Here is a 9,852-nt window from a genome sequence, read left to right on the forward strand (position 1 = left end):
ATTTACAATTTTCAGTATCCATTGCATGTTATATAATCAATAGTTCGTACTGATTTTGTACACCTTTTATTATAGTAATTAAATAGATCTATTATTTACAGCATAATAATACTATACCAATATTAATTATATAATTGATAAGGTTCTATAAAATAAATAAAGAATATATCACCTGGAATATACAAAAATTTTAGTGATATACGTTTGCAAAGACTTCTGTTGAAAGAAACTAGTTTCAGAACTAAAATTAAAGTTATATATATACTTAAAAAAATAACAGTGTGGATTCCTATAATTTTTTGTACGAACATTTTGATTTACTTTCTCATTTATAATTAAATGAAAATTCAAGACTAATGTATAGACTCATATAAGTATTTGATGACTCCAATATATATATATCATATGTAATTTATTTTGTATATTATATTGTTTGAACGTATGACGACGTTTACAGAAAATCCGAGTAACAACGTTATGATGATTAATAAAAAATGTGTACCGTATTTCATTGCCCATGTCTGCCTTCGGTTCTCAGACAAAAAGACTACGATACAAAAATATAATGGCAGTATTAGTATAAATAATGAAGCAGGGATAATTTTAGTGAAATGAAGGGAATTGAGATAGAAGAAAAAGAATTGCAAGAGTCTTTTCATCTTTTAAAGTTTAGTCTTCTAACTTGGAGCTTACCGAATTGGTCAGTTAAGTAATCGCCTCACTTCAAATAACGCTAAATTGCATCGATTAACTTGTGCTCAACTAAATCAAGGGACCGAAAGAATGATATTAGCTTTTTATCGGGTGCTTCATTTTTTAACAGGATAATTGTTTTCTTGATAACAAAAATGTTCATCCTAAATTATCAAGTTGACTGCTTTGAAGATACGAGGGAATAACAACCTATTATAGTAGCGTCTTTTTATTATCATTACTTAAAATAGGTGGAGGCTCAAGGTTACAGTCGAAGTTGTACGTGCAGAAACACCTTGGCGGCCGTTCGGAATAAACAAGCATACTAATTTTCATGATCGTGCACGAAGCATATTTATTTATAAGTACTCATGTTACTATAATTGTTTTCGAACAAGTATTTTTAATGTATAAACAAGAATAATTAGTGAAGAAGATTGACGGCTTTGGTTTTCGCAAGGCAGGCCAAGACTTTACCACCGGTTTCGCAGTTGTCCTTTCCAACTATAGAAAAACAATTATGGTTTACGTATCATTACATACTATGTATAAATTAAAAAAAAAAATAAATAAAATGCTACGAAATACTCAAGCAATTTACGCTCAATCAAAATAATAGGAATCATCACAGACTCAATTAATTTGTATGCGAGTCACACTAAACCATCCTTTAAAGGAAAACAATGAAAATCTACATGGCACGTACCTTGAACTTTACACGAGTTGATCACTTGGTCAACTTTGTCTTGAGGCAAATCCTTGGGTATCTTGGCACGAGCAACTTGTTCGTCAATGCTGCCATCAGGTTTCATCTGAAACATTAAAATGGAAAATACGTTAGGATATCGTGAAGCTTATCGTTGTTTGTTCTTAAAACTGGAAATTCATTTTTTTATATTAAAATTACAGTAATATAAGCTTAAAATTTTACTCACGATTCCAACTCTCTTCAACATGCAAGCAGAGAAGCAATTAACTTTGTCGTCGAAAACTACAGGCTCTCCTTCCTTAAGCTTATTGACCACATCTGGAAATCGATGATCAAATGTAAAATCTTACGTTCGCTTAATACTTTTATTTTATTTTTTTTCATATCTTTAATGGAATATATTACCTTCAGAAACTCCAGTTTCAGAAATACAAGCGACTTTGTGTTGTACGAGCTTAGCTTTTTGTTCATCAGTGATTCCCTAGGAATAAAACGTACGTGTAACACAAAAGCAATGATCTTTCGGGAAACAAAGATTTTGAGTATACTTTTAGATATTCATTAATTTCAATAGTAACCAGACAGACTGCAGTGATTTTAGGCATAGTTATGAACAAAGAAGAAAGTGAACAAACGTCGTGTTTAAGAGGAATTGAATCATGGAAAAAATTAATCTGCTAAAATAAAAATAAAAATAAATCTACCAAAGGAATAGCTTACAGCAAGAGCGCCGGTAATACAGATGGCGAAAACTACAACGAAGGATTTCATTTCGGTGAGTTTGTTTATAAGAGAACTGAGTCCGATATTCACAAAAGCTGTGGAAGATTGAATGCATCTTAATGAAACGGTGAACCTTTTTATATGAATGTCTGGTCCAAGCCCCACGCGAGCGCTGGTCACTATTTTTTTTTTCTTTTTTGTTGAACTACTCGAGCAAGGAGATGAATCCTGAATGAAAGAAGATGGGATTTGTCGGAATGACGAAAAAAATGATTGCCGTGTCAGTTTTATGATAAGTGATCGTTCTTGATTTTATTAATCCGCGCGTAAATAATTTATAATTTATTTTTGAAAGAACTTCTTCACACTAAAAGTGTTAAATCCACACACACACACACACACACACACACACACACACACACACACACACACACACACACACACACACACGAGTTTAACTGTTTTTTAAATAAACTGTGAGATTTTTCTTATCCTCATATATGAATTCACTGTAAATCCAAGAAATTATTAAATATTAATTGACATGTGTGGACGATATATGAATTGTTTTCCTTGAAATTTAATTGTTATTTTATCAGTTTCAGAATTTTGTTTAGCGATCTTGTGCGAATAATAGAAAACAAGATATCAATTCTTACGATGTTCTTTAAAGGCTCGGGATTAAGAAATTCTCTACATTTGCAAACGCTTCGAGGTCATCATTTACTTCTTGTAATAACTCATGCGATCAGTAAGCAATAAAATACAAAGTAAATAACTAAATCCTCTTATTAAAACCTAAAATCATTATTGTATTTATCATTTTGTCAAGCAAATTGCTAACGAAGAACTTTTAAAAATTGTAATGGAAAATCACATTGAAATGAAAGTTTACCCAACACAGCAACGTTTAAATGACAAACAATCTATTTTTCATGCTTGAGAGCTGGCCTTCGATGTCGTCATTCTGTCCTGCCTACCCACAATTCTGTATACGCGTTTCGACTTTGTTGAACCAAAAGTTGAAACGTTTCTCGAATGCGTCGTGTCAAAACATCCATAAAAAGGTGATAATTATTACCCATCAGTACGTATTTGATCATTAAATTCATATGGTTTCCCGAAGAATATTATTGTAATAATTTTTTTGAGATGCAATAATTTAAACAATAGACGATAATCATGTAGTTTGACATTAAATTTCTAAAAGTTTCTTTAGATAATTATTACTATCTTTTATGTTATTAGGTTATTGAATTATTGGTTGGTACTTTAAGAATATATAAATGTTCTTTTTACCCTTTTTAGGAATCAAAACCTGCGTTAATTTTATTTTTAATTCTACCTTTTGTTCAATTATATTACAAAATTATTCAAATAATAAAAAAGGTAGAATCATGTAAATTTTGAATAAGAGTGCAAAATTAAAAGTAAAGTCAAATTGTATTTTCAAGAATAGAAAAATATGAAGAAAAAATTGAAAATTCACTCAATTTTACTACGTTTTTCAAACAATAATTGTAATTGAGTTTACATTTTCTTTGTGATAATATATACAAACGTACATAAATCATAAAAAAATGGTATATCGAGAAGTTTTTAATGAAGACTATTATGATTATTAAGACATAATTATTCGGCAAAAATAAGGCAAAAGTAAAACATTTATCATTTCAAAAAAATCCATTTCAATTTGCAATTCCAATTCACGATCACGCAATATTATCATTTAATATGGTTTGTATTATTCATTTATAAAATAAATTTTAACATTTTTGTTGTATTCATTGAAGTAGATAAATGTCAGTTATGTTTTTAAATATATAAGATATCTGCTATAAAAAAAGCAATAAAAATTTCAATTATTTTCAGAATAATTATTTTACGAATAGATGATCTTTTCAACTGTCTTCTATAAAAACACTTATATGACTGTAGTAATAAACGGTATATGAATGGTATAAAAGCACTTGACTAATTGAAAAATATTGTAGTTATACTTATTCAGAAGATACTGTCTCTTTTTGAATGAAGCCTTTGTGTATTAATACACATGATCTATATATTTCATTCGATATCCTAATTTTTCTGAAATATTTATCATGACTTATTGGTGTCATTTGTAACCGAATGTCAATACGTTAATACTTTGTAAAACTCTTTATCTTTCCTGAATATACAACCGTCTTATTTTAATTTGTAAATCGAAAGCCTGAATGTTATATAATAAAAAACCACTCCACGCTACTGTAAAAAGAAGTCTTGTTTGCTGGCAAAACTTCATCCTCGCGGAAGTGAATTTTACGTTTGATATTTACGACGTTCTTAATATCAGTAATTGACATGCTGGTCGCCGACGATCTAGCCCCACCACTGTAATTTTTTTCTATTGACGTGATGTTGATCTTCTGGTCGGACAAAGAAAGGTGACCCACACGATGTTAAGCATAAGCTAATCTTCCATATAAAAAGGCAGGCGATCTTGAAGAGATGTATCCAGTCTTTGAAAGCTCTCGCAAGTGTTGACTCTGCTCTTTTTTTCTATAAATATATATAATTATATACACTTCTCAAGATGAAATCCTTCATTGTTGTTTTTGCTATCTGTATCGCCGGCGCTCTCGCTGTAAGCTATCCTATCAGTATCTCTACTTATTATTCCATTTTTTTTAAATATTCTTTTGTTCATTGCCATCTTACGAAAATTCAAAACTTAAATCGTATAAAAACTAATCCTGTATGTGTATTTTTTTCACGATGCAATGAGTTTAAGATTTTTTATGTAAGCTACGTTTGACGAAAATCATGAACGTGTTCTATTCGCAGGGAATTACCGACGAGCAAAAAGCTAAACTCAGAGAGCACAAAGTTGCCTGCGTAGCTGAAACTGGAGTAACCGAAGGTAATATGGCTAGATATATAGATGATATTTTCGAGTAAACTTCTTACGTCTCTACTTTGAAATGTAATTTACTTGATTTCAGAGGTGATTGCTAAGCTCAAGGGAGGAGAGCCTGTGGTATTTGATGACAAACTTAACTGCTTCTCCGCTTGCATGTTGAAGAGAATTGGAATCGTGAGTAACATTTGCTTACCAGTGTCACTTTTCATTGCATTTTGCTGAAGATTTCATTGAACTTTACGAACACGTATCTGCAAGCATTTCGACATATTATTTATTTCAACGTTCCAGATGAGACCTGACGGTAGCATCGACGAACAAGTCGCTCGTGCTAAGATCCCCAAAGATTTGCCGCAAGATAAAGTTGACCAAGTGATCGACGCTTGTAAAGTTCAAGGTATTGTATAACAGTTTCCATGTCGAAATTTGAAACTAAAAACAATACGATTATTGTTTCACAGTTGGAAAGGACACTTGTGAGACCGGCGGAAAAGTTTTAAGCTGCCTTTCAAAGACCAAGGCCGTCGCTCTTGTTCAGTAAATTCATTCATAGTTGACAATAGTCAAAAGAAAACAATTATTGTGATATTTGTACTATTAATGTTTATTTGTTAATAAACCTGTCTTATAAAAATTATACCTATTTATACCTATTATTTGACTCATTCTGAAAAAAATAAATGTTCAGTCGGGGACAAAGTTTTTGACTCAAGCTAGTCAGTATAAAAATTATTATTTAACAATTTTCCAATTGATATTTGAAAAAATCCGTTGGTCTTTATAAATCTTTTAGAATACCTGATGTTGCACTTTTTCGTGAATTCGAAATAAGTTACACTGTCTTGCAAGACAGTGCAAACTTCAATGAACACATTCGTCGCTTATCATCTTGTACATCGGCACGTACGCATCAATAAAATCAGAATTATTATCAGCCATAATCATTGAATCGATTATTTCAATATGTTAATGTTTCAAAATGAAAACAAAATGTCAGTAATTATGGAGCTGATAAAATTAAATATGCAAACATTTGTTCAGGATAAATCTTGATGCAGGATTAATGTTAAATATGCGTTCATCGATGTTCTATTTGTTAGACTCGCTGTATAGTAATAAATCAATGAATTGTATAATTTAATGTATTACGAATATCTAATAAAGGATTTTCAATTTGTGAATAACATAATTCAGTCATTACTAGAATTTTTTGCAAAATCAGTCATTTAATTATTTGGAAGTATACCTGATTTACCATTTTTTTAGAACGATCAATTTAAAGTCACAATTGATACATTCACATTAAACTTTCAGTTTTCATTTCTTTTAGTGGCTAGTATAGAAAGATTCCAATATTGATTGTAATTCTTCGAGTTGACCCGACATCTTTCTGAATATTAAATGATAATGACAATCAGCCTCTATTTTTGGGCACCGTGTACACAGCTGTACAGTGTGTGTAATTTTGATTTAGTCAATTACCAAAAATCGACTTTGATAATTTCAAAATAAATTTAACAAAATATTCTTTTTTTTGTTTATTATAAAATATAACAAATTATACTCGTCTACGGATGATGGTCGAAGAATGGCGTTAAATGTTTTTAATTTCTGTTACCATTATATTTGTTGTCGTGAAAGCGTAGAAACAAATATATAATTGAAAAATTAATAAAACATTTGTTTCTTTAGTAATAGCTGGCTTTTCAGAATATTTTTAATAACTTAAAGCTGTGCACAAATTTTTTCGTTTTCATTTTTTGAAAAATGTCTGTTTTAATATAAAAAAACACTATTCTTTTCTTAAACGAACTTGAATCAACAGAGTTGGTTTCTACAATGACAGATTTGATTTATATACCTATTGATAGTGTATGCTATTTTCATACATGCTCATAAATTTACGTGAGTAGTCGTTGATGCGACTGGCAGAGTGTAATAAATTTTTATAGCTGCCTTTCGTTATATAAATAATCTCAGGAAAAATGACACCTCTTACGATTAGTGGGTACACGTTCTATTTAATGTGACATTTTACTAATGTTTCCTTCGACCAAATTATTGTTTTCGGCTCGAAAATTATCGAGGAAAACGTAATGCTTTTAGTTAATTTTAGTTTAGTTAATTGAATGGATACGCCTGATAATTACGTGCACAAACTAAATTTATTTACAAATACATCTTAAAAATACAAATGCGATCACAATCGTTTAGATTTGAGTTTCATCGGGGACGAATGAGCTTACTGGAGAAGGGTGACGGCCTTGGACTTTGCGAGGCAGTCCAAAACCTTTCCGCCGGTCTCGCAGCTATCCTTTCCAACTGCAAAACGTTTGAATGGTTAGTCACCCGATTGTTCACCAATTAATCCAAAAGCTTCGTTTAGTTTTCTCAGTATAAACAACAATTATGCCATACCTTGAGTCTTGCAAGAGTTTATAACTTGGTCAACTTTGTCTTGAGGCAAATCCTGGGGGACTTTAGCACGAGCGACTTGTTCATCAATGCTGTTGTCAGCTTTCATCTGGAACACCGAAGTAACAAATAAATCGCGTATGTAGAACTCATCTTTGCTCAGTTGTAAATGATAAAATTAAATTTTTAATGAATAACATTTTAATGCCAAATTTTACTCACGATTCCAATTTTTTTCAGCATACAAGCGGAGAAGCAGTTGAGTTTGTCATCGAACACCACAGGCTCTCCTCCCTTAAGCTTAGCGACCATGTCTGAAATTAAAAAAAAATTAAAATTTATAGTGGATAGGTAATGAATCGATGTGTCTAGCCATATTACCTTCGGATACTCCAGTTTCAGCCACGCAGGCAACTTTGTGCTCTACGAGTTTAGCTCTTTGCTCATCGGTGATTCCCTGCAAATCAAACACATAATTTTAATAGATTCCAAACAAAAAAATAACTTCTATCTAACAGAAATTTCAAGTTAAAATTCAACGTGAACACTTCATAATGTATTGAATGATAATTTCAGATAACTGCATTTAATTAGATTTTTTCATACAATACATACTTACAAATCTGACGTCATCAATGAATAAAATAATTGGAATAAAATTAATTAAATTGAGCACAACACAAAACGACGTTTGAAATTATAAAGAAGTAGTTTTATGAGAACCTGCCACGAAAGATTTAACGAAAAACGAATTAAAAAGTTCGCTCAGCCGAAAGTACAACTTACAGCGAGAGCGCTGGGGATGCAGATAGCGAAGACGACAACGAAGTATTTCATATCGAAGAGTGCGCGTATAGGCAGAATAGAGTCGAGCACTCGCAACAGCTTTACGGAAGACTGAATACACGGTAACTAAATTGCGATCCTTTTTATGCAGCAGATTCGCTGATGCCCCCGCGCGAGCGGTGGTCGCCGTTTTTTTTTCTTTTCTCTTCGATCAGCAGACCAGCATTACGCCTATAGGAAAAACAACGGCGGTGGGGCTTTGCCGGCCACGACCAGCATGTCAATTAGCATTATTAAGGACGTTGTGACCGCACCGTAAAATTAGCTTCCGCCAAGGTGACCAAAGTTTGGACAGAGAACAAGGTTTCTGATAGTCATTTGTGATTGCTGTCTAATGCATAATAATTGCGCTCATACTTGAGCGCTGGATGGATTTTTATGTTTGATAAGGTTGAAAACTTAAACTCTGTATTTTATCGTAAAATAATAATAAATTAGCGATGTTTAATGTTTTGTTTTTATTACATTTTTATACGGCATTTTATAAAGGCCTATGTTAGAAAAATGTTGCACGGTTGTGATTATTGGAGAATTAAATCTTCATTTGAAAATAGGCACTGTCGCTGATTAAACAAAACGTTGTATTATTTTTCCAGTCGTTTCGCCCTCAGCTAAAACGTGAGGCACACTTTAGTCACGTGCGCTGAACGAACAGCGATTTCGTTAAATAGCACATCGGCATTCGTCTAATAAGAAGACGCAATGAATTATACTTTTCCGTAAGAATAGACTAAACTTAGCTATATTTTTTGGATAGAAAAAGTGTCATTGATCGATCTTTCTATGAAGAATGGCTATTTACTTAACATTATCGGATTTCATTCGTCTGTCATTTCCAAACGTACCAAACATCGCTTTAAAAATAATAATGAAAAATGTGAAAATTACTATACACAAAACAGTGATATATGTTAACATTTTAACATCGCCAATTGGAAATGCAAATTTAATGTATTATTTATTTTACTCGAGGAATCACGGCTTTATAATTCTGCTCCAGCAATCAGCCGGCGCTAAAAATTTCCTCTACTGCCGTATTTTTGTGGTTTTTTACGTTTACAACGTATTGTCATCGGGACCATTGCAAGTTTTAGAGACAAAAAGATGTTACGTGCAATTCCAATATTTCTGAAAAGATAAACCGTGTAGCATTTCTATTTTTGGTTAAAATATTCATCTTCATTTTTTACTTTGTGTATGATGACTGAAGTTGTACCAAAGAGTTACTGACGTTTATTTATTTAAGAGGTAATTTATACTTGATATAATAACTTTCAAAACGTATGTATTATGCAGAAGTGTCTATTAATCAACATTGACATTCAAACTGAAATTTACCTTCATCGATCTCGTTTTCACATTTACACGCGTTTCCCTAATTATTTTTCAGTTCTCCTTTCTTTCTTCTGCAGATTTCTCTTCAAGTAAAAATGTCTCGCGTTCGATGTTATTACTGAAAAACTAAATGCAATCAACAAACCGAATGATTCTCATCTAGTATATACCTTTATCTTAAGAATATAGGTTTAATGAATTGAAAAAAAAATTGCCATCAGCGTTAACG

The 9,852-nt window shown here is 31.7% G+C and overlaps 3 protein-coding genes across 3 annotated transcripts; 1 reads left to right on the plus strand and 2 right to left on the minus strand.

The window, feature by feature from the left end:
• Positions 1-926: 926 nt before the first annotated feature.
• On the minus strand, positions 927-2,217 carry LOC131667828 (general odorant-binding protein 56d-like). Its single transcript, XM_058941537.1, has 5 exons — positions 2,123-2,217; positions 1,808-1,883; positions 1,629-1,720; positions 1,400-1,505; positions 927-1,197 (listed from the first exon to the last, which is right to left on the minus strand). Exons 1-5 carry the CDS (start codon positions 2,171-2,173, stop codon positions 1,118-1,120), a joined length of 405 nt encoding a protein of 134 aa, XP_058797520.1. The 5' UTR covers positions 2,174-2,217; the 3' UTR covers positions 927-1,117.
• Positions 2,218-4,601: 2,384 nt separating this feature from the next.
• On the plus strand, positions 4,602-6,176 carry LOC131667827 (general odorant-binding protein 56a-like). The gene is made up of 5 exons (XM_058941536.1): positions 4,602-4,751; positions 4,952-5,027; positions 5,110-5,201; positions 5,319-5,424; positions 5,489-6,176. Exons 1-5 carry the CDS (start codon positions 4,701-4,703, stop codon positions 5,566-5,568), a joined length of 405 nt encoding a protein of 134 aa, XP_058797519.1. The 5' UTR covers positions 4,602-4,700; the 3' UTR covers positions 5,569-6,176.
• A 978-nt stretch (positions 6,177-7,154) lies between these two features.
• LOC131667826 (general odorant-binding protein 56d-like) lies at positions 7,155-8,382 on the minus strand. Its single transcript, XM_058941535.1, has 5 exons — positions 8,229-8,382; positions 7,824-7,899; positions 7,665-7,756; positions 7,446-7,551; positions 7,155-7,349 (listed from the first exon to the last, which is right to left on the minus strand). Exons 1-5 carry the CDS (start codon positions 8,277-8,279, stop codon positions 7,270-7,272), a joined length of 405 nt encoding a protein of 134 aa, XP_058797518.1. The 5' UTR covers positions 8,280-8,382; the 3' UTR covers positions 7,155-7,269.
• Positions 8,383-9,852: the final 1,470 nt, after the last annotated feature.

Source organism: Phymastichus coffea, unplaced genomic scaffold (genome assembly GCF_024137745.1).
Source record: "Phymastichus coffea isolate CEN01 unplaced genomic scaffold, Cenicafe_Pcof_1.1 PCOF00071, whole genome shotgun sequence".
In the NCBI taxonomy this organism is placed as follows: Eukaryota; Metazoa; Arthropoda; class Insecta; order Hymenoptera; family Eulophidae; genus Phymastichus; species Phymastichus coffea.

Bases quoted from the DNA above. Each gene is read 5' to 3' on its own strand.
- LOC131667828 (XM_058941537.1), bottom strand. From the start codon at position 2,173: ATGAAATCCTTCGTTGTAGTTTTCGCCATCTGTATTACCGGCGCTCTT. The intron at 1,884-2,122 runs GTAAGCTATTCC...TTTTATTCCTAG, and splicing joins GTATTACCGGCGCTCTTGCT to GGAATCACTGATGAACAAAA. The intron at 1,506-1,628 runs GTGAGTAAAATT...TTAATGTTTCAG, and splicing joins TGTTGAAGAGAGTTGGAATC to ATGAAACCTGATGGCAGCAT.
- LOC131667827 (XM_058941536.1), top strand. From the start codon at position 4,701: ATGAAATCCTTCATTGTTGTTTTTGCTATCTGTATCGCCGGCGCTCTC. The intron at 5,028-5,109 runs GTAATATGGCTA...ACTTGATTTCAG, and splicing joins TGAAACTGGAGTAACCGAAG to AGGTGATTGCTAAGCTCAAG. The intron at 5,202-5,318 runs GTGAGTAACATT...TCAACGTTCCAG, and splicing joins TGTTGAAGAGAATTGGAATC to ATGAGACCTGACGGTAGCAT.
- LOC131667826 (XM_058941535.1), bottom strand. From the start codon at position 8,279: ATGAAATACTTCGTTGTCGTCTTCGCTATCTGCATCCCCAGCGCTCTC. The intron at 7,757-7,823 runs GTAATATGGCTA...TTTTAATTTCAG, and splicing joins TGAAACTGGAGTATCCGAAG to ACATGGTCGCTAAGCTTAAG. The intron at 7,350-7,445 runs GTATGGCATAAT...AACGTTTTGCAG, and splicing joins AAACTCTTGCAAGACTCAAG to TTGGAAAGGATAGCTGCGAG.